Below are 27,957 nucleotides of genomic sequence, written 5' to 3'. Positions count from 1 at the left end.
TCCTTTGATGTCCAGCTGAAGTGTCACCTCCTACAGGCAGCCTCCCCTGGCTATGCCAGTTTGTACTGATTGCCCTGTCCTCTGAATTCTGTAAGCATTTCCCTTGTGTACCTGCCCCTGCGCCCTGCAAGGTGGGCCTGGCTTGTGAGAGTTTTACTAGGAGGGCCTGGTACCACCACAGCCCAGCATGGTGTGGTGCCTCAGCAGGAGGCATCTGGTTACAATCAACCCAAGCTGTTCCAGCCAATTTGAAGAAACTTCAGGAGGAAGAGGGTTTTAGGAGGGCATGGGGACCCTCCTGCACCCGAAGCCAGGAAGTGCCACCAATCAGAAGGAGGCAGGGGCCTCTTTCCGCTGCTCCCTGGGGCTCTCCAGGTGTACGCGGCCTCAGCCTCCCTCTGCACACCTGCGTCTTTCTTCTCATCAGCTTCCTCTGCTTTAAGCGTAAACATGGATGCCCAGGATCTGGCCTCAATCTTCTGAGTCTGGTGCCTACAGTGTACTGACGGTGTGAAACCCTACTCCTGGAGGATGGGGGACAGAATCTGATCGATCCCCTGGGTTGATGACTTCCCTGTGCAATCAACGGAAGCCAGCGAGGCAGGGTCACACACCCCGTTTAGAGGTGCAGACTTTGAGGAGGAATGTGGGCAAGTCTTCCCAGGAACAGGGGGACAGGGAGGAAAGGGGGGCATCTCTGGTGCAGCCTGGTTCGGAGCAGGAAGACACAGTAAATGCTGATAGACTGCAGGACAAAGGCAAAGGTGCTGAGCTGGACCCTTTATTTCTGCCCTTCTCCCTGGCACCCCAGCCAGGAAATTGCTGCAGCCTTCTGGAATCCCATTCGTTTTTCTTACTGGTTCACAAAAGGGACCAAATGGAAGCAGCAAGACCTGGGTTTAAATTAAATCTGTCAACTACCAGCTCAGTGAATCTGGGCGAGTAACGCAAGACTTGAGTGTCCTTACCTGAAAAGTAGAGGTTAGAGGGATGCTATGTGCAGTTGTATGTGTGAGGGGAGGGGTGGTGGGGGGGGGGGACTCGTGAGCAATTGAAGGTGAGGGTGGAGCCCTGTGCCCAGCACCCATGCACTGGGGACCCTAAAAGGAGCATCTTCTCATGGTTTTACATATCAGAAATTGGGATGGCATGTCATTGGGCCAGTGTCTTTTTTCTTGTATGGTGGTACATAAATAGGTGCTTCTTATAATTAATGGCATCTTAGAGTTGATGAAATATGGAATATTACCTGTTATGCTGATCTTGGGCAAACTACAATATCTCTGGGTAAAAATGTCCCCATCTGAAAACCAGGGACAACGTTCCTCCCTCGGCCAGCCACTATGGGGCTAAAATGAGACCACATCTGTCAAGGGTTTTGCCCTCACCTCCTTCCCTGCTGGACGGCATCCTTGGTGGGCAGAGGTGGGCTTCGGGTAGACCAAGCCGTGCTGAGCTAGGACCAGGAGTGCTAGTGCCACTGTTTGTCTGCAGAGAGGGAGGCCTCAGTGCTGAGGGCCAAGCAAATATTTGTGGTTATGGATTAACTCAAACTCCAGGCTGTCATGGCGGCAGGACGGCGAACTTGCGGTATCTCCACGACCCGCCCCTGTGAGTCCCCCTCCAGGCAGGTCTATGAGGGGTGTGGATGGAGGGCTGCCCCCCGGGAGAAGAGAGCTAGGTGGTGATGAGGGCTGAATCCTCCAGCCAGGGTGTTCAACAAGCCTGAGCTTGGGGTAAAAGGACACAAGGCCCTCCGCAGGCCAGGCCTGGCAGCCACAGTCCCAGGTCCCTTTGCCATGCGCCTCCCTCCTTCCAGGCCGAGGGTCTCCAGGGCCCAGGGCCATTCCGACAGACAGTTTGCCGCCCAGGACCCTCCATTCTCCTTGCCCCACTTCTACCTTTGGGGGTGTTGGATTTGAACAAATCTCAGAAGCAGCCTCAGAGGGGGTCAGCCAGAATGGCGAGCAGGGTCCGGCAGGGTGTTCAGGGGGCCAGGTGGCCTATCCACTGGGGAGGGCTCCTTGTTCTCTGGCCACCAGGGCCATCTCTGTGGCCTTGTGGGGCACCGGGTCGTTTGGGGCAGGGGTTGAGGTTCCAGGCCTAAAACCACACAGTCCTGGCCTTGAGTCCTGGCTCTGAGAGTAACACACGGATGTAAACATGGATGCCCAGGACCTGGCCTCAATCTTCCGAGTCTGGTGCCTACAGTGTACTGACGGTGTGAGACCCTAGTCCTGGCGGATGAGGGACAGAATCTGATCGATCCCCTGGGTTGGTGACTTTCCTGTGCAATCAGTGGAAGCCAGCGAGGGTTGGATTTTTAATAAACCACTTAACTCCTCAGTTTCCCCCCTTTATGAAATGGCATTGACAGCATTAATAGCTACCTCTTGGGTGGTTGTGAACCTTAACTGATGTCATATCTCATGTTTACTGAGCATGAGCTGTGTGTAAAGCCTGTTTAATTCTTACAACACACTTTAAGGCAGAAATACAACACGTCATTCCATCCATTTTACAAATGAGGAAACTGAGCATGGAGCAGTTAAGCATCTTGCCCAACATTGCCCTCCAGTAAGTGCTGGAGGTAGAAATTGCACCATGCAGTCTGGCTTCATGGCCTGCCCTCTGAATCCTGTAAAAGTTGTTTGAAGGACACCATGAATGTCCAATCAACATTAGCTAATATTCTCAGCCCAGTCATCAGACTGGTAGCGGCAGCCACCCCACTGTCCCCGAGGAGGGCACAAACATCCTGGTGCCCTCTCCACCGCATTTTGGAGCTGCTTTCTGGGCAGGCAGTGTGACCTCAGCCCCACGTACAGCGGGCGGCCGAGGCCTTCTGAGGGTGACTATGTGTCTAACGAACAAGGACCCTCAATCCCAGCTTCCGCCCTGACAGCCAGCACACAGGGACAGCCCTTTCATTCTGCTTCCACCTGGGGGTGCAGGCAGAGCAGCAGCGGGGGTGGGCACTGCCCAGAGCTCAGAAGTCCTCCTCAGACAGGTGCCAGCGCATCCGGAATGTGGCGGCTCACAGGCCTTCTGCTGTTCGTGGCCACCTGGGGAATTTCCAGCACACCAGCTCCTCTCGGTAAGGCCACCCCACCCCTACCCCAGGACCCTTGTGGCCTCTACAAGGCCCTGGTGGGCATCTGCCCAGGCCTTCACGGCTTCCACCATCTCTCTGAGCCCTGGGTGAGGTGAGGGGCAGATGGGAATGGCAGGAATCGACTGACAAATCCCAGGTAGGCCAGCTGCCAGAGTGCCACACAGGGGCTGCCAAGGCAGGTACACGTGATGGCAGGGAGCCCTGCGATGACCTCCTAAAGCTCCCTCCTCGACACCGGGATGGTCACAGAGTCCCCTGGGCCTTCCCTCTCCACCCACTCACTCCCTCAACTGCGAAGACCCCAGGCCCAGGCTACCACCCACACTGTCCAGCACAGCCTGTCCTACGCAAATGCACACCGGCCTCAAGGCTGCGCTGCCCCAACCCCTTTCCTGGTCTCCACAGCCAACGGGAGGAGGCCGTGATTCTCGGGGAGGTCTGCAGGACACATGGGCCCCTAGAGCCACACCAGGCTGTTGGTTTCATTTGTGCCTTTATTGAGCTGCTTGTCTGCCTGGGACCCGCACCCCCACCCTCTCCCGCGGTGTCCTCAGCTCAGACATACCCTTCTCTATGATACCTTTCCCTCCATCTCCTCTTGCTCACACCCCCAACTTGATCCTTCCCTCCTGACTGTGCCCTGCACCCAAGACAAACACTTCGCAGAGCCCAGGGGACACTTGGGGACCCTCCCTGGGTGATAGGTCTGTCTATCCTCCAGGTCTCCCTGCCCAAGGGGAGGAGCATGGGGAATACTTGGTCGGGGGAGGAGAGGAAGACTGAGGGGATGTGTCAAGATGGGGCTGCACATGGTGTACTGAGGGAACAGTGAGATGATTTAAGTTGGCAGCCTTTACAGCAGTAGCCAGGGCTTGAGTGCTCATCTCTGGGCCAGGGACTGTATTGGATGTTTTACATGACGGTCTTATCCCCATGTTTTTGGATGAGTAAATTGAACCTTAGAAAGGTAAAGACACTGGCTCAAGGTCACACAGAGGTCGGGGTGGGGTTCACAGTGAGGCCTATCCATCTCAGAGCAAGGCTTCATCCTCCAACTGCCATCTGCTTCCTGGGGAGGAAAAGAGCAGAGAAGCCCTGGGCAGAGCCATGACCTAGAATTAGAATGAGTCTTGAGGGGGGCAGAGACAAGACCTTCCCAGGCTCGCCCAGCTGTGCTTCCTCAGACCTTCTCATGGCCCTAGCCCCCCTTAGGCCCCTCCACCAAGGTGAGCTCCCCCTCCCTCCAAAACCAGACTCAGTGTTCTCCAGCAGCGAGCGTGCCCACCAGGTGCTGCGGATCCGCAAACGCGCCAACTCTTTCCTGGAGGAGCTCCGTCCCAGCAGCCTGGAGCGGGAGTGCATAGAGGAGATCTGTGACTTCGAGGAGGCCAAGGAAATTTTCCAAAATGTGGATGACACAGTAAGGCCACCATGGGTCCAGAGGATGAGGCTCAGGGGTGAGCTGGTGACCAGCAGGGGCCGGGAGGAGCAGGTGGGGACTCAATGCTGAGGCCCTCTTGGGAGTTGTGGGGGTGGCTGAGTGGAGCGATTAGGATACTGGTCCTACGGTGTTGGCCAGGCACATGTGACCGCAAGAAACAGAATTCAGGAAGAAGCTCCAGGAAAGAGTGTGGGGCAACCCTAGGCAGTGACTCCCACCAACCACAGTGCAGGTGGTTCAGTCCACCCTCCGTCCACCACTGAGTACCACTGCCTCCCTGTCCCGTCTCACAAAGAGGGGACCCAAAGGCCATCTTGCTTCCACGCATGCCTCTGCTGATCCGGGTGTGTGTAACCAAGACTCACTTCTGTCCACATAAAATCGCTCACTCTGTGCCTCACATCAAAGGGAGAAAATCTGATTGCTCAGGGGGTCAGAAGACAGGGTCTGTGTCCTATTTGTCTAAGGGTCAGAGTCCTTTGGAGCCCCCAGAGTCCTGTGGAGGTGGCCCTAGGTAGCAGGGTGAGCTTGGTAGCAGGGCTGGCTCCCCGAGACAAGGCTCAGACCCGCTCTGTCCCTGGGGATCGCTTCAGCCACTAGGACCTGAAAGTTGTGCATGACCTGGGCCCCCTTCCAAGGCATCCAGGGATGCTTTCCAGTGGAGGCTTTCAAGGCAGGAGACCCTCTGGCCTGCACCCTCTTGCCCTCAGCCTCCACCTCCTTGATTGGACCCCCATCTGCTCCCCTCCATCCCCACCACCTCTTTCCCCAATGGCCTCCCTGGCAGACACCACAGTGATTTTCTGCAGGCACATATCTGATCACATCAAGTCCCCACCGTGCTCCCACCTCACCCATGGCATCTCAGCCCCAGCAGGCCTTGGCTAGCCTCCCTGATGGAGCAGGCAATCAGGCACAGGCCCTGGGTCTCAGCGTGGGGTGGGTGGTCCCAGACCAGCAGCACCAGCGGCAGTAGCAACCCTGGTGCCTGGTTAGGAACGCAGACCCTCTGCCCCCATCCCCCCAACTCTGAAGAACACTGGCTTAGGGAAAGGCGAGATGCTCAGGGGTCCCCCAAAGCCCTTGGGCAGAGGGAGTGAGGGGGGGCTGGAAGGAGGCCGAGTGACTTGGCGAGGGATTCGGGTCCCTTGCGTTGGCAGAGGCTGCTGTGGGAGCGCACAGTCGTGAGGGCAGCGCTGCAGCTGCATGGGGAGAGGGTGTTGCTCCAGGGACGTGGGATGGAGGCTGGGCGGGGGAGGGGCAGGGAGCACCAGCTCCTAGCGGGCCGAGGACCATCGGGCGTCGATCCCTGTTTGTCTGGAAGCCCTTCCCTCCCCTGCCCGCTCACCGCTGCCCTGCCCCACCCGGGCGCGCCCCCTCCGCACACTGGCTGCAGGCGCCTCACGCTGCCCGCTCTCTCTACAGCTGGCCTTCTGGTCCAAGCACGTCGGTGAGTGCGTTCTAGATCCCCGGCTGGACTACCGGCGCCCGCGCCACTCGGGGTCTCTGGCCGCTGACCCCCTACCCCGCCTTGTGTCGCAGACGGTGACCAGTGCTTGGTCTTGCCCTTGGAGCACCCGTGCAGCAGCCTGTGCTGCGGGCACGGCACGTGCATCGACGGCATCGGCAGCTTCAGCTGCGACTGCCGCAGCGGCTGGGAGGGCCGCTTCTGCCAGCGCGGTGAGGGGGAGAGGGGGTGCGGGCGGGCGGTGGGGCGGGGCTGGGCCGGGTGGGGGGCGCGGCGCCAGCGCCAGCTGCCCGCGCCCTGCCCTGCCCGCAGAGGTGAGCTTCCTCAACTGCTCGCTGGACAACGGCGGCTGCACACACTACTGCCTAGAGGAGGTGGGCTGGCGGCGCTGCAGCTGCGCGCCCGGTTACAAGCTGGGGGACGACCTCCTGCAGTGCCAGCCCGCAGGTGAGAGGCCCCCGTTACATCGCCCAGGAATCACGCCGGGTGCCCGCGCGCGGGGTGGGCAGGCCCCCTGACGGGGCGCGGCGCGGGGGGCTCAGGAGGCTTCTAGAGAGGGAGCGAGGAACAGAGAATTGAGCCTTGGGGCAGCGGCAGACGCACCCCAACCCCGGGGCCGCTGTTAGCGCAGTCAGCCCGGGAGCGGGGCGCGCCCTCCGCTTTCCCTGCTTCGTTTCTTCCTGGAGCCCCCGCCTTCCTCCGGGCGCCCCTGCGCACCTGGGGCCACCTCCCGGAGCGCGAGCCCAGGGGTGGCTCCGCTCCCCAGTGTGAGCGGATCTGGGGCCAGGCCTGCAGCGTCCTCCTCCACGTAGCCTTGCCTGCGTTTATTTTCTCTGACGTGGTCCGGCGTGCATCCCATTTCCCTCTCTACCCGCTTGCTTCCTTGAGGAGAGAACAGAACCCTGATTCTGCTTTCTTTTATATTTTCCTTTTTATGCATTTTAATCAAATTCATATGTGTACGAAACTTTAAAAGTCAGAGTTTTACAAGTGTTACATATTTCAGCATGCTGTTCCTTGGCGTGGGTCATTAAAAGGTGGACCCTTTTAATGCGGAAATTCCTATCTTCTACCTCTAGGGACACTTGTTACTTATTTCTTCTATAATCTCCCCTTTACTTCCTCTCTTTTCTCTTTCTGGACCTCCCATTATTCAGACCTCTTTCCTCTAGTTTTATTGTCTCTTCTATTTCCCATCTCTTTGACTTTGTGTTTTCTTTCAGGGAACTTTCTTTTTTTTTTTATTTATTTTTTTTTGAGATGGAGTTTCACTCTGGTTGTCCAGGCTGGAGTGCAATGGTGCGATCTCGGCTCACCGCAACCTCTGCCTCCCAGGTTCAAGCGATTCTCCTGCCTTAGCCTCCCGGGTAGCTGGGATTACAGACATGCACCACCATGCCCAGCTAATTTTGTATTTTTAATAGAACGGGGTTTCTCCATGTTGGTCAAGCTGGTCTTGAACTCCTGACCTCAGGTGATCCGCCCACCTTGGCCTCCCAAAGTGCTCAGATTACAGGCCTACCAACCCGGCGCACGAGTTCCCTCGCCCAGACTCTTTCAGGGAACTTTCTAAACTTTATAATTCAATTCTTCTGCAGAAAAAAATTTTTGGCCAGGCTCAGTAGCTCAGACCTCTAATTCCAGCACTTTGAGAGGCTGAGGTGGGAGGATTGCTTGAGCTTGGGAGTTTGAGACCAGCCTGGGCAACACAGTGAGACCCTGTCTCTATTTTTTTAAAAAGTAAAAAAAAGATTTTAAAATTTAACTTTTTATTTTGAAATAATTAGAGATTTCCAGGAAGCTGCAAAGAAATGCCCGGTGGGCCTGTTGGCTTGTGGGTTTCCTGCAAGGTGGTGGGAAGGCCCTGTCATTGGCAGAACCCCAGATCGTGAGGGCTTTCCTTTTTTTTTTTTTTTTTTTTTTTGAGTTGGAGTCTCGCTGTGTCGCCCGGGCTGGAGTGCAGTGGCCGGATCTCAGCTCACTGCAAGCTCCGCCTCCCGGGTTTACGCCATTCTCCTGCCTCCGCCTCCCGAGTAGCTGGGACTACAGGTGCCCGCCACCTCGCCCCGCTAGTCTTTTGTATTTCTTAGTAGAGACGAGGTTTCACCGTGTTAGCCAGGATGGTCTTGATCTCCTGACCTCATGATCCGCCCGTCTCGGCCTCCCAAAGTGCTGGGATTACAGGCTTGAGCCTCCGCGCCCGGCCGAGGGCTTTCCTTTTAGGCTGCTTTCCAAGAGGATTCCTCCAAGCTCTTGAAGGACGGAGGATGCTCACCCATGCTGTTTGGCCCCTCGGAGCAGGGTGGGGCAGGGGAGCTGGCGCCTGTGCAGGCTGTGAACATTTGCGTGACTCCCTGTGGTCAGCCAAGAGCACCACTCCTTCCTGAGGCCTGGAGTGCCTAGTGAGAGTTACTGGTTCACCTTCTGCAGGCAGGGAGAGGGGAGTCAGGCCAGTGAGGAGGGCTCTCAATTTCTCTTACAAACTCTCAACATGCCCTCCCACCTGCACTGCCTTCCTGGCAGCCCCACAGCCTCCTGTGGTTCTCTCAGCCCATCACCGGCTGAGATTTTTGCTTTCCAGTCTGCCAAGTCAGTGACTGCATCCATCTCTCTGCTGTCAGCTTCTGGAATCGTGTTGCTGTTGTGTCCTCTCCATTCTCTTGTCAGTATGCAGCTCCCCATTGCCGCTTTAAGTCTAGCTATCTGGACTTGGCATTCAAGGCTCATTTTGAGCAGAGTCGGGCCTACCTTCCAGCCCTCAGTTCTCCATGGTGTATGCACTCTCTTCTTGGCAGGGAGGCTTCACAAACATACCCAGCCTACTGTAAGGGCTCTCCAAGAATGCTCACCTCCTTCTCCCTATAGTTCCTTTCCTCTGTGAGGAGCTCGGCAGCATCCCAGCATAAAGCCTTACTAATCCCAGGGACCACCCCCAACAGCCCTGGGGTACAATGAGCCTTCAAGAATTTTAGCCACCTATGTAAGGAGACACAGCCAGTGGGCGATGCTGCTTGGCCTGACTCTTGCCATTGGGCGGTAATGTTTGTTGACTGACTGACTGACTGACTGGAGGGGGTTTGTAGTTTGTATCTCAGGGATCACCCCCAACAGCCCTGGGGTACAATGAGCCTTCAAGAAGTTTAACCACTTATGTAAGGACACACAGCCAGCCGGTGATGCTGCCTGGTCTGACTTGCCATTCGGTGGCACTGTTTGTTGACTGACTGACTGACTGACTGGAGGGGTTTATAGCCAATGTTAATGGAGTGGTCTAAGTGTCATTGGTTCCTTGAACCCTGCACTGTGGCAAAGTGGCCTGCAGGCAGGAGGAGGACCAAGACAGGAGGGCAATCTCGGGAGGAGTGCCTCGCAGGCCCCTCACCGCCTCTGCCTGCCTCAGTGAAGTTCCCTTGCGGGAGGCCATGGAGGCGGATAGAGAAGAAGCGCAGTCACCTGAAACGACGAGACACAGAAGACCAAGAAGACCAAGTAGATCCGCGGCTCATTGATGGGAAGATGACCAGGCGGGGAGACAGCCCCTGGCAGGTGGGAGGCGAGGCAGCACTGGCTGCTCACGCACTGGGTCTGGGGTCACTAAGCCCATCCTGGCAGCTGTGCAGAGACCGGGAGGGAAGCACTGCAGTTGCTTGCAGGGGATGATAAAGGTGGGGGATGCTTCAGGGAAAGATGAACACAACCTGAGGGGAGAGGAGCAGCCAGGGCGGGTGAGGGGAGGGGGATGGAGGGGTCTGCAGGAGGGAGGGTTACTGTTTCTAAAAGGAGCTGGAAAGATGCTGCTCTGCTGGTGGGATTTTAGGCAGGAGCCCTCCTGATGGGAGAGGGCTGGAGGAAGGGCTGGGCCTGAGCACACCTCCAGCCTCCACATGGGAACTGACACTTACTGGGTTCCCCTCTCTGCCAGGCATGGGGGAGATGGAAACCAACAAATGGGGGTATTGGCCCTGGGGACTCAGACTCTGCGAGGGTCAGGACCCCTAAAGACCAGGCAGCCCAGTGGCACCAGAGCCAGGATGACCCTTCAAGACAGGGGCTAAGGGAGGCCCAGGGGGAACATCCAGGCAACATGGGGGCCACAAAGTCTTCCTGGAAGACACAAAGCCTGGCCAAGCCTCTCAGGATGCGAGGAGCTCGCTGGGCGATGTTGGGTGTGGCTCAGGGTGACTGGAACAGTATGAACGGTACAGGAACATGGGCAAAGTCAGGAAGACACCCTGGGACAGGCTAACTCTGTAAAATGGGCAAAAATAGAAAATACCAGAAAGGGCCTAAGCCTATGCCCATGTGACCAGGGAACCCAGGAAAGTGCATATGAGACCCAGGTGCCCTGGACTGGAGGCTGCCAGGAGGCAGCCCTGTGACGTCATCACCCCACCCCATTCCAGGTGGTCCTGCTGGACTCAAAGAAGAAGCTGGCCTGCGGGGCAGTGCTCATCCACCCGTCCTGGGTGCTGACAGCGGCCCACTGCATGGAGGACTCCAAGAAGCTCCTTGTCAGGCTTGGTATGGGCTGGAGCCAGGCAGGAGGGGGCTGCCAGAGGCCTGGGTAGGGGGACCAGGCAGGCTGTTCAGATTTGGGGGACCCCGCTCCCCAGGTGCTTAAGCAAGAGGCTTCTTGAGCTCCACAGAAGGTGTTTGGGGGGAAGAGGCCTAGGTGCCCCCACCCTGCCCACCCCTGTGACAGCTGGTATTTTGCAGTAGGGGGTTCTCTGGTGCCTAGCGTCTGCCAAAGCCACAGGCTGCTTCCCTAGCAGGCTGGGGGCACCTATGCATTGGCCCTGATCTATGGCAGTTTCTTCGGCGGGGGGAGGGGTCTGGCTCAACTCTTTATGCCAAAAAGAAGAAAAAGCATATTGAGAAAGACCAAATTCACATTTCCTACAGCATAATCTATGGCCAGTGGCCCCCCGTGGGGCTTGGCTTAGAATTCCCAGGTACTCTTCCCCAGGAACCATCGGTCTGGACTGAGAGGACCTTCTCTCCCAGGTGGGACCCGGCCCTGTCCTCCCTGGCAGTGCCGTGTTCTGGGGGTCCTCCTCTCTGGGTCTCACTGCCCCCGGGGTCTCTCCAGCTACCTTTGCTCCACGTTCCTTTGTGGCTCTGGTCTGTGTCCGCGGTTTCCAGGGGCCTCGGGCTTCCCTGCTGCCCATTCCTTCTCTGGTCTCACGGCTCCATGACTCCCGAAAACGGACCAGCCTCCTGCCACTTCGGGATTGACATCCGTTGGCCACTCCTTGTGGCAGGAAAAGTCACCGTTGATAGGGATCCATGGCATAGACAGGTGGCTCCCCGACAGCACCTGGGACGTGTGGGTGCAGAGTCTCCTGGTGGACCTTCTTCAGGCCCTCTGCCCAGGCCTGCATGGGCACAGCAGTGGGTGGGCCTCGGGAAAGTGCCGCTGGGGATAGGTTCCCCGCAGCCCATTCTGACCAGGCCCTCTGCCCTGCAGGAGAGTATGACCTGCGGCGCTGGGAGAAGTGGGAGCTGGACCTGGACATCGAGGAGGTCTTCATCCACCCCAACTACACCAAGAGCACCACCGACAATGACATCGCGCTGCTGCGCCTGGCCCAGCCCGCCACACTCTCGCAGACCATCGTGCCCATCTGTCTCCCGGACAGCGGCCTTGCAGAGCGCGAGCTCACTCAGGCCGGCCAGGAGACCCTCGTGACGGGCTGGGGCTACCACAGCAGCCGAGAGAAGGAGGCCAAGAGAAACCGCACCTTCGTCCTCAACTTCATCAAGATTCCCGTGGTCCCGCGCAATGAGTGCAGCGAGGTCATGAGCAACATGGTGTCTGAGAACATGCTGTGTGCGGGCATCCTCGGGGACCGGAGGGACGCCTGCGAGGGCGACAGTGGGGGGCCCATGGTCGCCTCCTTCCATGGCACCTGGTTCCTGGTGGGCCTGGTGAGCTGGGGTGAGGGCTGTGGGCTCCTTCACAACTACGGCGTTTACACCAAAGTCAGCCGCTACCTGGACTGGATCCACGGGCACATCAGAGACAAGGAAGCCCTCGCCAAGAGCCGGGCACCTTAGCGACCCTCCCTGCGGGGCTGGGCTTTTGCATGGCGATGGATGCGACATTAAAGGGTCATGTAACAAGCATACCGCCTGCTGTTCTGTCTGTCCTTCCATCCCTCTTCTGGGCACTTCTGGAGGGAAGTACCATTTATTGAGCACCTATTGTATGTCACATGCCTTATAAATAGAATCTGAACTCCCAGAGCAACTCTGTGGGGTGGGGAGGAGCAGATCCAAGTCTGGCAGGGTCTAAAGCTGTGTGTGTTGGGGGGGATACTCTGTTTATGAAAAAGAACAAAAAACACAACCACAAAGCCACTAGAGCCTTTCACAGGGCTTTGGGAAGAGCCTGTGCAAGCCGGGGATGCTGAAGGGGAGGTTTGACCAGCTTTCCAGCAAGCCCAGTTATGAGGTAGATACGTTTAGTTCATATCACAGAGGAGGAAACTGAGGGGTCTGAAAGGTTTACATGGTGGAGCCAGGATTTAAATCTAGGTCTGACTCCAAAACCCAGGTGCTTTTTTCTGTTCTCCACTGTCCTGGAGGACAGCGGTTTCCATGGTGCTCGGTGCGGAGGCCACCATTAGCTCTGTGGGGAAGCAGCCAGAGACCCAGGAAGTGTTGGTTCAGCCCAGAATGAGCGCACAGTGTCGCGGGGGGAAGCTGTTTCAGAACAATGTTACACCATCACGAACAGCAGTAAGAAAGAGGCTCTGGCTTAACCTGGCCTCATGGGCCTAATTGGATGAGACAGAAATAAGTCAAGGATGCTCTGATTTGAAATCATGAAGTACCTGATGAAAATGAATGGTGGTGAGATAAAGCTGAGAAAATTCATCTAAAGCCCACAATCAGCCTAGCTCTCTGTGTGGTCTCAGGCAAGTCTCTTCTCCTCTCTGGGTGTGACGGTTAATTTTAGGCGTCGATTTGACCGGATGAAGAGATACCCAGATGGCTGGCGAAGCACGATTTCTGGGTGTGTCTGTGAGACGTTCTGGAGGAGATGGGTCACTGAGTGGATGGACTGTGTGGGGAAGATCCGCCCTCAGTGTGGGCGGGCACGACCTAATCCGCTGGGGACCCAGATGGAATAAAAAGGCAGAGGACAGGTGAATTCTCTGTCTCTCCTGGAGCTGGGACACCCTTCTCCTGCCCTTGGACATCACTTCCAGGTTCTCAGGCCTTTGGACTCTGAGACTTACATCAGTGGCCCTCCAGATTCTCGGGCCATTAGCCCTGTACTGAGGATCCCGCCATCAGTTTCCCTGGTTCTGAGGCCTTGAGACCTGGACTGAGCCAGGCCGGCTTCCCTTCTCAGCTTGCAGGTCTGCCATGGGACTCCTCAGCCTCGATGACCACAGAAGCCAAATCCTTAGTGAGTTCACCCTTCTCATCTATCTGTATCTATATACACATCCTATTAGTTCTGTCTCTGGAGAACCCTGACTAACCCAGGGGACATTAGTAAACTGAAGGGATTGGATGAGAGCAGTGGTTCTACACCCTGGCTGCATATTTGCATCTCCTGGGGAGCCTTTTTTTTTTTTTTTTTTTTTGAGATGGAGTCTCACTCTGTCTTCCAGGCTGGAGTGCAATGGCACGATCTTGGCTCACTGCAACCTCCGCCTCCCAGGTTCCAGTGGTTCTCCAGCCTCAGCCTCCTGAGTAGCTGAGATTACAGGTGCACACTAGTAGAGATGGGGTTTCACCATGTTGACCAGGCTGGTCTCGAACTCCTGACTGACCTCATGATCCACCTGCCTCGGCCTCCCAAAATGCTGGGATTACAGGCATGAGCCACCATGCCCGGCCCTGGAGAGCTTTTAAAAACACTGATGTCCAGTCCCCCCACCAGAAATGCTAATTTAACTGATTGGGCCGGGGGAGTGGGGACCCAGACATTGATATTTTTACAACTCTCCATTTCAGTTTAATGTGTTCACTGGGGTTGAAAACGACTGGGCTAGGCCGGGTGCTGTGGCTCATACTGGTAATCCTGGCGCTTTGGGAACCACAGGCAGGAGGATCGCTTGAGCCCAGGAGTTTGAGGCCAGCCTGGGCAACATAGGGAGAACTTGTCTCTATTTAAAATAATAATAAATCAATAAAAATTGACCAAATGGTCTTTAAGGGCCTTTCTTCTCAGGTAAACTCTAGTTCTAAGACTCTCCAAGTTAACGAGGATAAAGCCAGTTATCTGAGAAAGCAGTTGCGGCCAGACCAGAGGGGACACCAGGATCCACAGAGTTAGTTATCTGTGTGTGGCCACAAGAAAAGAGACCTGCCCGAGCTGGGGCCTGCGGGATTCTCCTCCTTACTGACCTGGGGGAGGAATAGGTGGGGCTGCCTGGAAATGGAAGCAATCCGTGCCCGGGGCTGGAAGCAACTGCCAAATAGCACAGGGCCAGTGCCCACCACAGTCTCAGTGGAGGTGACGGACTGAGAGAATGACAGAGGGCTGGAAGGCTTCGTCTCTGCTGAAGATTGCCGGGTGAGCTGCTGTCAGGACAGTGACCCTGCATGGCCTAGACACCTCTGGCACCGACCTGCTGCCTGGGGAAACTGGGGAAATTAGAAAAGCAAACAAACATTTCAAGTCTTGGAAATGGCCCTGAGGGCAAGCAAAACAAGAACAAAAACACAACTTTTAAACCAACAGAAGAAAACTGGATGTGCCCAACAGAAAGCAAAGGAGAGAATGAAAATAAGCAAGAAGCACGTAGACATCAACTGCATTTCTCTACACGAACACGAACATGTGGAAACCCAGGTTCAAAGCACACCACCACCCCAGTCACTTTAAGGAAAGAAAGTACTTCGATATACTTTTAGCACAACATGTACCAGGTCTGTGTGACAAAATTTACAAAACGCCGGGAATGTCCATTCTCCCAAAACTGATCTACAGATGTAATGTAATTCCTATCAAAATCCCAGTGTGTCTTTTTGTGGACATAAACAAGGTACTATACGTGTGTGTATGTGTGTAAAAGACCTCAGATGACTAGAACGTTTTGGAAAAAAGACGTAGGAGAAATCACTGTAGCCGTCGTCATGGCTTGTTGAAAAGGTCCAGTCATCAAGACTACGTGGTGCTCATGGAGGAAGAGACACACGGATGTCGCGAAACGGAGACACTGGAGCGAGACCCACACAGCTACAGCCTTTTGATTTTTAATAAAGATACACAAGCAATTCAGTGGAGGAAGGAGAGGTTATTCAACAAAGGGTGCTGGCACAGTGGGGCCTCAATAGGCAAAAAAGTGAAACTCAGCCTATATCTCTCACCTCATACAAAAATTAACTCAGCACTGAACGTAGGCCGGGCGCAGTGGCTCACGCCTATAATCCCAGCACTTTGGGAGGCTGAGGCAAGTGGATCCCCTGAGGTCAGGAGTTTGAGACCAGCCTGGCCAACATGAAGAAACCCTATCTCTACTAAAAATACAAAAATTAGCTGGGCATGGTGGCACACACCTGTAATCCCAGCTACTCAGGAGGCTGAGGCAGGAGAATTGCTTGAACCCAGGAGGCGGAGGTTGCAGTGAGCTAAGATGGTGCCACTGCATTCTAGCCTGGGCGACAGAGTGGGACTCCATCTCAAAAAGAAAAAAAGAAAAAAGAGAGAATGGAACTTAGGTGTAATATAAAACTGTGAAACAAAACAAAAGAAAGTACAGTTGATGGAAACTGAAATAAGATGAAAATAATAACAATAAATGTAATTAGGTCAAGCTTAGCAATTAAAAAGATAAATCTAAGAATTAAAAATCCAATGAGACAATATATTGATTGTGAGACAACTTAAAAAGCACCAAAAGACTGAAAATAAAGAACGCTAGAAATGCCATGTAACTTTGAATGAAAAGAAAGCTAAGATAGTGATTCTAGTAACTAATACAATGGAAATTAAGAAAAAAATACCATAAAGAACAACGATGGACATTATATACAGAAAAACTCACTCACATGTAAAGATCTAATTATTTTAAAACAATATGTGCCCCTGCAACATAGCCTCCACACACTGCGCACAGTGTGACGTTTGACAGAAGGAGGAATAAACGACTTTTACTTGTATTTGGAGAGTTTTAAAAAAAATTCTCTTATAAATCAATAAATCAAACAGATTTTTAAAAGGTGGATATGTAGATGATCTGAACCGTAAAATGAATAAGCTTGAGCAATTCTTTGTGTGTGTGTGACAGAGTCTTGCTCTGTCGCCCAGGGTGGACTACAGTGGTGCAATCTTGGCTCACTGCAATCTCTGCCTCCTGGGTTCAAGCGATTCTCCTGCCTCAGCCTCCTGAGTAGCTGGGACTACAGGTGCCCACCACCATGCCTGGCTAGTTTTTGTATTTTTAGTAGAGATGGAGTCTCGTCATGTTTGTCAGGCTGGTCTTGAATTCCAACCTCAGGTAATCCACCCACCTCGGCCTCCCAAAGTACTTGGATTACAGGCGTGAGCCACTGTGCCCGGCCGAGCAATTCTTTTTGAGCACACCAGGAACATTTACAAAACTATACCGGACCATGAAGAAAGCCTCAATAAATTCCAAGGGATCAATATAATACAGAACATGTCCTCTAGCTAAAAGGCAATAAAAGTAGAAATTTCTGATGAAAAACTTTTAAAATGCCATGTTTGCAAACTAATTAACGTATTAGCAGGCAATCATAAGATAAATTAAGAAATTGTAAGAATTGAATGTTAATTTGTGTTTCACAGCTACAGCAACACCAGAAGCGAAATTAAATATACTTACCCAGGCTGGCCGTGGTGTCTCACGCCTGTAATCCCAGCACTTTGGGAGCCCAAGATGGGTGGGTCACCTGAGGTCAGGAGTTCAAGACGAACCTGGCCAACATGGTGAAATTCCATCTCTACTAAAAATACAAAACTTAGCTGGGCATACTGGTGGGCGCCTGTAATCCCAGCTACTTGGGAGGCTGAGGCAGGAGGATCATTGAAACCCGGGGAGTGGATGTTGTGGTGAGTTGAGACTGCGCCATTGCCCTCCAGCCTGGGCAATAAGAACAAAACTCCGTCTCAAAATAAATAAGTAACTATTCTTATCCAGAAACAAAAAGTGAAAAGCAAATACATGTTATTCAGGGTTCTCCAGGGAAATGAGACTGACTGGATAGAGAGAGAGATTTATTTCAAAGAAACAGCTCACATAATTGTGAAGGCTGGTAAGTGTAAAATCTGCAGGGTGGGCCTGCAGGCTGGAGTCTTAGGGAACACTCACAGTGCGAGTCTGAGGGCAGTGTGCCGGCAGAATTCCTTCTTTCTTGGGTAGAGTCAGCCTTCTTTAAGACCTTCAATGGATTGGATGCGGCCCACCTGCATTATGGAGGATGACCTGCTTCACTCAAAGTCCACTGGTTGAAGTGTTACTCTCATCCAAAAAAACACCTGCCCAGAAAACATTCGAAATGATGTTTGACCAAATAGATGGACACTGTGGCCTAGCCAAGATGACACATAAAATTAACCATCATGAAGGGTCACGGGTTGAATTGTGTCTTCCCAAAATTCATACGCTGAAGCCCCAACCTCCAAAAACTCAGAATGTGACCTTATTTGGAAATGGGGTTGCTGAGGATGTAATTAGTTAAGACAAGGTCAATACAAAGGTTAGCTGGGTATGGTGGCAGGTGCCTGTAGTCCCAGCTACTTGGGAGGCTGAGGCAGGAGAATCGCTTGAACCCAGGAGATGGAGGTTGCGGCGAGCCGAGATCGAGCCACTGCACTCCAGCCTGGGCGACGGGGCAAGATGCTGTCTAAAAAATAAATGCATAAATACATAAATACATAAATAAAAAGACAAGGTCATTCTGGAATAGGGTGGACTCCTAAAATGACTGGTGTTCCTATGAAAAGGAGAAATTGGGGCACAGACATGAACGGAGGGAAGACAATGTGAACACATTGGGAGAACACCACATGAAGATGAAGGCGGAGGTCAGGGCCACCTGTCTCCAAGCCAAGGGCTCCCAAGACAGCCCACAACCTCCAGAAGCTGGCAGAGCAGCCTTGACCAACTTCCCCCTTGCAGCCCTCAGAAGGCAGCAACCCTGCTGACACCTCAGTCTTGAACTTCTAGCGTCCAAAACTGTGAAACAATGGATTTCTGTTATTTAGGCCACCCAGTCTGTGGTACTTTATTACAAGAGCCCTTGCAATCTAATACAGCAGGTGACATGAAATCCTTACTTAAGAAGCTGGAAAAATACCAGATGCAGGATCGCACCTGTAATCACAGCACTTTGGGAGGCTGAGGAGAGAGGACCACTTGAGCTCAGGAGTCCAACACCAGCCTGGGCAACAAAGTGACCTTCTCTCTACAAAAAATCAAAAGGTTAGCCAGGCATGGTGGCAAATACCTATGGTCCCAGCTACTCAGGAGGCTGAGGCAGGAGGATCTCTTGAGCCCAGGAGGTTGAGGCTGCAGTGAGTTGTGAGTGTGCCATTGCACTCCAGCTGGGGCAACAGAGTGAGACCCTGTTTTGATAATTACATACATACATACGAAACTGGGAAGAGAGCAAGTGACATAAAAACCTTACTTAAGAAGCTGGAAAGAGAGTAACATAAACCCAAAGAAAAAAGAAGGAGGGAAATATAAAGATAAGGAGGCAGAAATCAGTGTAAGAGAGATGCAAATGATGAAATGAACACAAGAAATAACATCAAAAGCAGAGCTTCGAAAAGACTGAGAGGCAGATCTGTGAAAAATGCAGATTAGAAAGAGTGACGGGGTGTAGAAATGATTTTACTATAAGCTAATACATTTGAAAGCCTAGGTGAAATACACACGTTCCTGAACAAATATAAAATACTAACACTGGTGCAAGAAGAAAACTGCAGTGCTGGTAAAAGCCATTCCACTCCCCCTCAAAAGCCTCTGTCTCATGCTGCTTTGTGTGTGAGTTCTGTCAGAGTTTTAAAGAACAGTTAGTTCCCATCTTAAACAAGTTTCCTCCCCAAATGGAAAAAGAACAAAACCCACCCAACTCATTTTATGATATTTTGTGCCACATAGCCAGGCTAGAACTTCTGTATCTCCTGGAGGGGAGCGCCCACGTCCCTCGGCTCCTGAGTGTGGAAAGCTCTGTCCTCTGGCTCTGGGAAAGCAGCTGTCTCCAGACAGACTGGGGTGCAGGCAGCTCCTTGCAAGGTCAGCAGGGAGAGCATGCCCCAGCTGCCCCTGTCTTTTGAAACATCCCTTTTTCCCATATTGATTGATTCAATGACTGATTGAGACAGAGTCACACTCTGTCACCCAGGCTGGACGGAGTGCGGTGGCAAGATCTCAGCTCGCTGCAACCTCCGCCTTCCTGGTCCAAGTGATTCTCCTGCCTCAGCCTCCCGAGTAGCTCGGGTTACAGGCACTCGCCACAACGCCCAGCTAATTTTTGTATTTTTAGTAGAGACACGGTTTCGCCATGTTGGCCAGGCTGGTCTTGAACTCCTGACCTCATGTGATCCACCAACTCGGCCTCCTAAAGTGCTGGGATTACAGGCATGAGCCACTGTGCCTGGCTCCCCATCTTTGATTTGTACATGTTTTCTATTTTTGTAGATTTAGGGGTGTGAGTATAGATTTCTTGCATGGATGTATTATGCAGTGGTGGAGTCTGGGCTTCTAGTGGAGCCATCACCCAAACAGTGAGCACTGTCCCCAAATAGGTGATTTTCAACCCTCGACCCTTCCCTTCCACCTTTTGCAGTCTCCCATGTCTAGGATTCCACTCTGTATGTCCATGACAACACTCATCTTTAGAGTGCACGGCTGAGGCCACAGCCGAGGAGGAGACACCCTCCCCCAGGGGGCACATGCTGGGCCTTCTGGAGGCAGATGAGGGAGAGTCTCTTGGGAGGCTGCAGGTCTGGAGTGCATGGGGGTGTGTCACAAAGGAGGTGAGCAGTGTCGAGGACAGGCTGGGTTAAGCGCTTATCCACTGACTGTATCTATCGAGTGCCACCTCTGGGCCCAGAGCTGAGCCCAGACAGGCACATGGGTCAGACAAGGTCCAGGGACACACAAATTGTACAAGAGAAGCTTTCTACAAACTTGCTTTGACAGTGCCTTTCCATTGACAAAAATAAAAGGACTTGAAAAGAAATGTAATACTCAGTGGGCTGAAGAGTGATCTCTTATTACCGCAACATTTGAGAGCTGATGTCAGATGGCAGCCTGGCTGCAGAGAAGGTACCCAGGCCCTGGGCTCAGTGGCCCTTCCCCGGCTGGCGCCCCCAGCCTTGCGCCTGGCCCTCCTGCACCTTCTTTTCCTTGTTTAAGAACTGGGCTCGGCCAGGTGCTGTGGCTCAAGCCTGTAATCCCAGCACTTTGGGAGGCCGAGACGCGTGGATCACGAGGTCAGGAGATTGAGACAATCCTGGCTAACCCGGTGAAACCCCGTCTCTACTAAAAAATACAAAAAAAAATTAGCCGGGCGTGGTGGCGGGCGCCTGTAGTCCTAGCTACTCAGGAGGCTGAGGCAGGAGAATGGCGTAAACCTGGGAGGTGGAGCTGGAGCTTGCAGTGAGCTGAGATCTGGCCACTGCACTCCAGCCTGGGCGACAGAGCCGCAGACTCTGTCTCAAAAAAAAAAAAAAAAAAAAAAAACTGGCCAGGCTGTGGCTCAAGCCTGTAATCCCAGCATCTTTAGAGGCCGAGGACGGGTAGATCACGAGGTCAGAGATCGAGACCATGCTGGCTAACCCAGTGAAACCCTGTCTCTACTAAAAAAATACAAAAAAAAAATAGCCGGGCGAGGTATGGCTTGCAGTCCCAGCTACTCGGGAGAGGCTGAGGCAGGAGAATGGCGGAACCCGGGAGGTGGAGTTTGCAGAGCTGAGATCCGGCCACTGCACTCCAGACTGGGCGACAGAGTGAGACTCGGTCTCAAAAAAAAAAAAAAAAAAAAAAAAACAAAGAACTGGGCTCATCCCCCTCTATCCCCAGTGGTGGTGGGGATGAAAGGAAGGCCAACCCCTGCAAGGCTTGGTGCCTGGAACTAGCCCTGGGTAGATGCTCTCTCCCCTTCTTCCTGAGCCCTTCGTGCAGAACCCAGGACCCGATGGTCACAATTGCTGAATCTCTTTGGAGAAGGGAGAGATCAGTGCAGGCTAGAGCCATTGGTGAGAGTGGAAGAATTCAGGTCTCCAGCGGAAGGCGGCAATGTGCAGAGCGCCCTGTGATGGGGCTGCTGGAGCCGAGGCCTGGGGGTTCAGTTCCCTGAGAAGCCCCCAGCAGCTTAGCCTAGGGGATGAGCTATGGGAAGGATAGATGAGAAACTGCTAACTAAACAAGGCCAGAAGCACCAGGGCAAGCTGGGGGAGACCGTTGAGGTGGTGGAAGGAACAGGCAGGCTAAGCCTCAGGGGAGGCCAAGAGAGGCTGAGCAGGGAGCCAGGTCCTAGGAAAGAGGCGGCACCCAGCTCTAGGGCCATGTCTGGGAGGCTGTGGGTGGAGGGCTGGGGCACCAGGCCATATTGAGAACCTTCACTGCAGGCCCACGCCAGGCACCTGACCCACGGTGACCGGGGGCTTCACAGAGCAACCGAGGGAGGAACTGCGGACTCCATTATGATGAAGGGAAAAGGGCCTCTGGGGGGTTCCCTACATCACTGCTATTGGAGGAGTCTGGGTCGGAATGCAGCAGGCTCCAAAGTCCCTGCGGTGTCCCATGGGACGTGGAGCCAGGTGGCGGGTTGGGGAGAAGACTGGTGCGTGGTTGGGCAGTGGCAGGACCTAGGCTCTGTCAATATTTGGGGTGGGTCAATCATTAGCCAACCTCAGCCTTGTTCCCCACCAGGTTCCCCAGGTAGGTTTTGGGCTAGGCCTGGCCCTGCTGGGGGCTCCACACGGCTTGGCCCAGATTAGACGAGTGGGGTGGGCAGCCGCCGGCCTCTCCACTCAGGAGACTCCCCGCCCGCAGGGCTGCAGTCCTGCCTCAGGCCTGAGCAAGCAAACACTTAGAGCACTGCACAGTTGAAAAAATGAGTTTTAAAACCATCTGTCAAGAAAAAAGATGTCAAAGTAGTCATCATGGGAAAAGTCAGAATTTTGATGGACTTCATTGCACTTATTCTGTGGCTATTATTTTAATTTTAAATTATGTATGTGGGGGAGGGGAGCACACCATAATCTTTCTAGTGCCCTGAGGCTGTTAAACCAGGCTCTGTTCACCTAGGCCTGTGTCTACGGGTGGGGGACTGCTCTAGGCCCTTTATGTGCCTTGTTTGATTTAATCCTGTAAGTGATTTTTTTTTTCTTTTTTTTTTTGAGACAGAGTCTTACTCTGTTGCCCAGGCTGGAGTGCAGTGGTGTGATCTCGGCTCACTGCAACCCCTGCCTCCCAGGTTCAAGTGATTCTCGTGCCTCAGCCCCCTGAGTAGCTGGGACTACAGGCATGCACCATCATGCCCACCTAATTTTTGTATTTTAATACAAAAATACATGTTTTTTGTATTTTTAGTACAAAAATACATGTTTTGTCATGTTGGCCAGGCTGTCTCTAACTCCTGGCCTCAGGTGATCTGCCTGCTTCGGCCTCCCAGAGCGCTGGGATTACTGGTGTGAGCCACCATGCTGGGCCCTCTAAGTGATCTGAAGAGATACATGCTCTTGCCTTCCCATTTTAGCCCCCAGTGTAACTGGCTCAGAGATGTACACAGTAAGTACAGACAGAATGCAGATGTGCCCCCAAATCTGCCCGACTCCAGGCGGGGTCCCTTTAGTTAACATTGGTCCTGGAGAGACCTCAGTGGAGTGAGGGACTGGGCAGGAGTCTAGCGGGGCTAAGGGGGAAGGCAGGCTCCCTGCTGGTTCTGGCAGAGGTTGGGGCTGAGCGGGGTGGGCCATGGGTCAGCAAGGTCTTCACGGCTGGCTGTAGATGGGGTTCTGGGTCTATTATCAGGGTGGTAGACGAGGGAGGGACAACGGCTCTCTGGAATTAGGTATGTGTGCTGTAACATGGGCTCTGGGCCACCTGGCTCCAGAGAAGCTATGCTGTTTTGGGGGGTGTCACCTCACCCCACCGTTGGCCTCACATTCATCAATTGTCCCTCATTTGGGCAAGAAAACCCAGGTCACACACGAGCTGGTGGGACAGCTAGGGCTCAAACCAGGTCCCCTGGCTTGGTGTCCAGTGTTCTTTCCTGTGCACCTGTCCCACCACCCTGTACAATAAGTGTGAGGGCCACAGTGTGGACCCTGAGGCCCCAGGAGCCTTTAGCAGGCCACAGCACACACACATGCTAAAAAAAAGTTATATATGCATGTGGTAAAAAAATCAAACAGGACAGAGGACTTCATGTGAGTGGTTGCACTTTGCCATCCCATCCCTCCTTACCTTTACTCTTTTTGCTCTCTGTATGCTATAATTTGAATACTTTCTATTATCTTTCTTCAAGTTCATTAATTCTGTCTTCTCGTGTGTCCAAACCCTGTGAAACTTAGCCAATTAGTCAATAATTTCAGATGCTAAACCTTTCAATTCTAGAATGTCCACTCGGTTCCTCTCTACAGGTTCCATTTCTCTGTAAAAATTCTCCATCTTCTCACCTATTTTCCCCATTTTTCTTCTATCTTCTTTAATATATTGCTATAGTTATTATCTTATCCAATATTTGGATCATCTGTGGGTCTATGTCTATTGGCTTTTTTTTCTCTTGACTATTGGTTCTATTTTCCTTTTATTTGCCTGTCTTGTAATTTCCACAGTATGCAGAAGACGATTTATAAAGGAACTATAGCAACCAAATATTATATTATTTTCTTGTCAGGAAAGTCTGCCCTTTCAGGTTTAATTAACAACAAAACTGGGATGAAGCTGGGCTGCAGCTTTAGTTATAATCAGTCCATATCAGGTTTCAAAGGCTTGATGGGAGACCCTGAGTGCCTGGTAGGTCTGTCTTGTCAATCCCAAAGATGTAGGAGTCATTCTTCCCTTTGGCAGTTTTAAACTCTGCTCCTTAGTTCCCTGTCCCGTGCTGCTTCCAAATTTGGCAGATGCCTTGAGAAGGAGACTGGCAGTTTGTTCAAGACAGTCCCCCTTCCTGGGGAGGACTTTGCTTCCCAAATATCTAAGACTAAAGATTGGGCTCTAGTTTAAAAACTCCCTAGTATCCTGTGAAGCTTCCAGATGCAGTGAATCAGCAAATGAACTGGGGGAAGGAGGGTGGCATGGCTGCCACACTTTTAAAAAATTAACAGATTTTAGGCCAGGCGTGGTGGCTCACGCCTGTAATCCCAGCACTTTGGGAGGCTGAGGCGTGTGAATCACTTGAGGTCAGGAGCTCAAGACCAGCCTGGCCAACATGGTGAAACCCCGTCTCTACTAAAAATACAAAAATCAGCCGGGTGTGGTGGCATACTCCTGTAATCCCAGCTACTCAGGAGGCTGAGGCAGGAGAATCACTCGAACCCAGGAGGCGGAGGCTGCAGTGAGCCAAGATTGCACCACTGCACTCCAGCCTGGGCAACAGAGCGAGACTCCATCTCAAAAAACAAAACAAAACAAAAAATTAACATATTAACATATTTTATTTTTCAGAGCAGTTTTAGGTTTATAGAAAAGTGAATAGGTGGCTGGGCACAGTGGCTCACGCCTATAATCCCAGCACTTTGGGAAGCCGAGGTGGGTGAATCATGAGGTCATGAGTTCGAGATCAGCCTGGCCAACATGGTGAAACCCCCGTCTCTACTAAAAATACAAAACATTAGGTGGATGTAGTGGGGGGCGCCTGTAATCCCAGCTACTCGGGAGGCTGAGGCAGGAGAATCGCTTGAACCCAGAGGTGGAGGTTGCAGTGAGCCGATTTCGCACCACTGCACTCCAGCCTGGGTGACAGAATGAGAATTCATTTAAAGAAAAAAGAAAGAAAAAGCAAGAGGAAGGTACAGAGAGTTCCCATGTGCCTTCCTAACCCCAACAGAGTTTCTCCTATTATTAACATCGTGTATTAGTGTGGTACATTTGTTATAAGTGATGAGACAGTATTGATATATTATTAACTAAAATCCATAGTTTACATCAGAGCCCACTCTGTTGCCCATTGTATAGGTCTTGACAAACATATGACATGTATCCACTATCACAGCATCAGAAAGAATAATTTCACTGTCCTAAAATATCTTGTTCTCTCCACCTATTTATCCCTCCCTTCCTTCCTGCCTCCACCCCAATCCCTGGCAACCTCCGACCTTTTTTTTTTTTTTTTTTTTTGAGATGGAGTCTCACTCTGTCACTGGTAGTCTGATAACTGTCGACTCCTGCAACACGCTCTGGGTTCAAGCAATTCTCTCCCTCAGCCTCCCGAGTAGCTGAGATTACAGTGCCCACCATCATGCCCGGCATTTTTGTATTTTTAGTAGAGATGAGGTTTCACCATTTTGGCCAGGCTGGTCTTGAACTCCTGACCTTGTGATCCACCGTCTCAGCCTCCCAAAGTGCTGGGATTATAGGCATGAGCCATTGCGCCCGGCCTGATCTTTTTACTGTCTCCATAGTTTTGCCTTTTCCAGAATGTCATGTAGTTGGAATCACATAATAGGTAGCCTTTTCAGATTGGCTTCTCTCACTTGGCAATGAGCATTTAAGGTTCTTTTTTTTTTTTTTTTTTTTTGGAGACGGAGTCTCGCTCTGTCACCCAGGCTGGAGTGCAGTGGCCAGATCTCAGCTCACTGCAAGCTCCGCCTCCCGGGTTCACGCCATTCTCCTGCCTCAGCCTCCCGAGTAGCTGGGACTACAGGCGCCGCCACCTCGCCCGGCTAGTTTTTTTTTTAGTAGAGACAGGGTTTCGCCGTGTTAGCCAGGATGGTCTCGATCTCCTGACCTCGTGATCCGCCCGTCTCGGCCTCCCAAAGTGCTGGGATTACAGGCTTGAGCCACCGCGCCCGGCCGCATTTAAGGTTCTTTCATGTCTTTTAGTGGCTTGATAGCTCATTTCTTTTTATTGCGGAATAAAATTCCATTGTTTTGATGTACCCCAGTTTATTCAACTACTGAAGGACATCTTAGTTGCTCGCAACTTGTGGCAATATGAATAAAGCTGCTCTAAATATCTCTGTGGGTGCAGGTTCTTATATTAACACAAGTTTTCAACTCATTTGGATACAAACCAAGGAGTATGATTGCCACATTTTATGGTAAAAGCATGTGTAGTTCTTTCGTTTTTGTAAAGATGGGGTTTTGTTATGCTACCCAGGAGGGTCTTGAACTCCTAGCTCAAGTGATCCTCCTGCCTCAGCCTCCCAAAGCACTGGGATTAAAGGTGGGAGCCACCACGCGTGGCCTATGTTTACTTTGGTAAGAAACCACCTTCCAAAGTGGCTGTGTTCTATTTTGCATTCCCACCAGCAATGAATGAGAGATCACGTTGCTCCTTATCCTTGCCCAAATTTGATGTGGTCGGTGTTTTAGATTTTTGTCATTCTAATAGGTGTTAATGGCATCTCATTGTTTTAATTTGTAATTTCCTAGTGACATCTGATGTTGGATATCTTTTCATATGTTTATTTGCCATCTGTATATCTTATTTGATGAGATGTCTGTTCAGATATTTTGCCTCTTTTAAATTTTGGATTGTATGTCTTCTTACTGTTGAGTTGTAAGATTTTGTGTGTGTATCTATAGGTTTTGGACGCCCATCCAAATATATAGGTATTTTGCGAAGATTTTCTCCCAGTCTATGGCATGTCTTTTCATTTTTCAAACAGTATGTTTTGCAGAGCATGTGTTTTTAATTTTAATGAAGTCCAGCTTATCAATATTTTCTTCCATAGATTGTGCCTTTGGTGTTATATCTAAAAAGTCACTCCCAAATCCAAAGTCATCTAGATTTTCTCCTATATTTTCTAGAAGTTATAGTTTTGCATTTTTCCTTTAGGTCTGTGACCCATTTTGAGTTAATTTTTGTAACAGGTGTAAGGTCTGTGTATGGATTTTTTTTTTTCTTTTTTTTGAGACAAGGTCTGGCTCTGTCCCCCAGGCTAGAGTGGAGTAGAGTGGTGTGCTCTCAGCTCACTGCAACCTCTGGGCTTAAGCCATCCTCCCACCTCAGCCTCCTGAATAGCTGGGACTATGGGTGCATACCACTATCCCCAGCTAATTTTTGTAATTTTTGTAGAGAAAGGGTTTTGGCATGTTGCCCAGGCTGCTCTCGAACTCGTGAACTCAAGCGATCCACCCTCCTCGGCCTCCTGAAGTGCAGAGATTATGGGTGTCAGCCACCACACCCAGCATGGATTCATTTCTGCATGTGGATATCCAGCGGTTCTAGCACCATTTGTTGAAAAGACTGTCCTTTCTCCATTGAATTGCTTTCGCTCCTTTGATAAAGATCAGCAAACTTTATTTGTGTGGGTCTATTTCTGGGCTCTCTTTTCTGTTCCATTGATCTATTTGTCAGTTCTTTCACCAATACCACACTGTTTTAATTACTGTAGCTTTACAGTAAGGCTTGACGTCAGTATCAGTTCTTCAATTTGTTCTTTTCCTTCAATATTGTGTTGGCTATCCTGGCACCTTTGCCTTTTCATATAAACTTTAGAATTGCTGGACGCAGTGGCTCACGCCTGTAATCCTAGCACCTTGGGAGGCTGAAATGGGCTGATCACTTGAGGCCAGAGTTCGAGACCAGCATGGCCAACACAGCAAAACTCGTCTCTACTAAAAATACAAAAAGCCAGGTGTGGTGGTGTGCGCCTGTAATTCCAGCTACTCAGAAGGCTGAGGCCGGAGAATGGCTTGAACCTGGAAGGCAGAGGTTGCAGTGAGCCGAGCTCGCCCCACTGCACTCCAGCCTGGGTGACTTCATAAATAAGACTCTGTCTCAAAAAATAAAAAGTAAACTTTAGAATCAGTTTTCCAATAT

General features: G+C 51.9%; 2 protein-coding genes across 12 annotated transcripts in view; one reads left to right on the top strand and one right to left on the bottom strand.

The window, feature by feature from the left end:
• Window positions 1-1,339: 1,339 nt before the first annotated feature.
• On the top strand, window positions 1,340-12,150 carry PROC (protein C, inactivator of coagulation factors Va and VIIIa). 4 transcript variants are annotated; one of them, XM_021923470.2, is made up of 9 exons: window positions 1,340-1,611; window positions 3,007-3,097; window positions 4,404-4,535; window positions 5,982-6,006; window positions 6,099-6,236; window positions 6,337-6,471; window positions 9,425-9,570; window positions 10,428-10,545; window positions 11,492-12,150. In XM_021923470.2, the coding sequence occupies exons 1-9, from the start codon at window positions 1,355-1,357 to the stop codon at window positions 12,079-12,081; spliced, it is 1,632 nt and encodes a 543-aa protein (XP_021779162.2). In that variant the 5' UTR covers window positions 1,340-1,354; the 3' UTR covers window positions 12,082-12,150. The 4 variants fall into 4 exon arrangements, with proteins under 4 accessions (XP_021779162.2, XP_009183375.3, XP_003909309.3 ...); XM_009185111.3 differs by having other exon boundaries at window positions 1,524-1,611; window positions 3,011-3,097; window positions 4,369-4,535; XM_003909260.4 differs by having other exon boundaries at window positions 1,544-1,611; window positions 4,369-4,535.
• Window positions 12,151-13,973: 1,823 nt separating this feature from the next.
• IWS1 (interacts with SUPT6H, CTD assembly factor 1) overlaps window positions 13,974-27,957 on the bottom strand; it is a 101,076-nt gene continuing 87,092 nt past the window's right edge. For all 8 annotated transcript variants that reach the window (XR_004176444.1, XR_004176443.1, XR_004176446.1 and 5 more), the window contains 2 exons: window positions 17,319-17,413; window positions 13,974-14,628 (listed from right to left, as the gene is read on the bottom strand). The gene's annotated coding sequence lies outside the window, so the exon portion shown is untranslated. The remainder of the gene's footprint in view (window positions 14,629-17,318; window positions 17,414-27,957) is intronic.

The sequence above is a fragment of the Papio anubis genome, chromosome 10 (genome assembly GCF_008728515.1).
Source record: "Papio anubis isolate 15944 chromosome 10, Panubis1.0, whole genome shotgun sequence".
Classification (NCBI taxonomy): Eukaryota; Metazoa; Chordata; class Mammalia; order Primates; family Cercopithecidae; genus Papio; species Papio anubis.
This window is presented reverse-complemented; position numbering and strand designations above follow the sequence as displayed.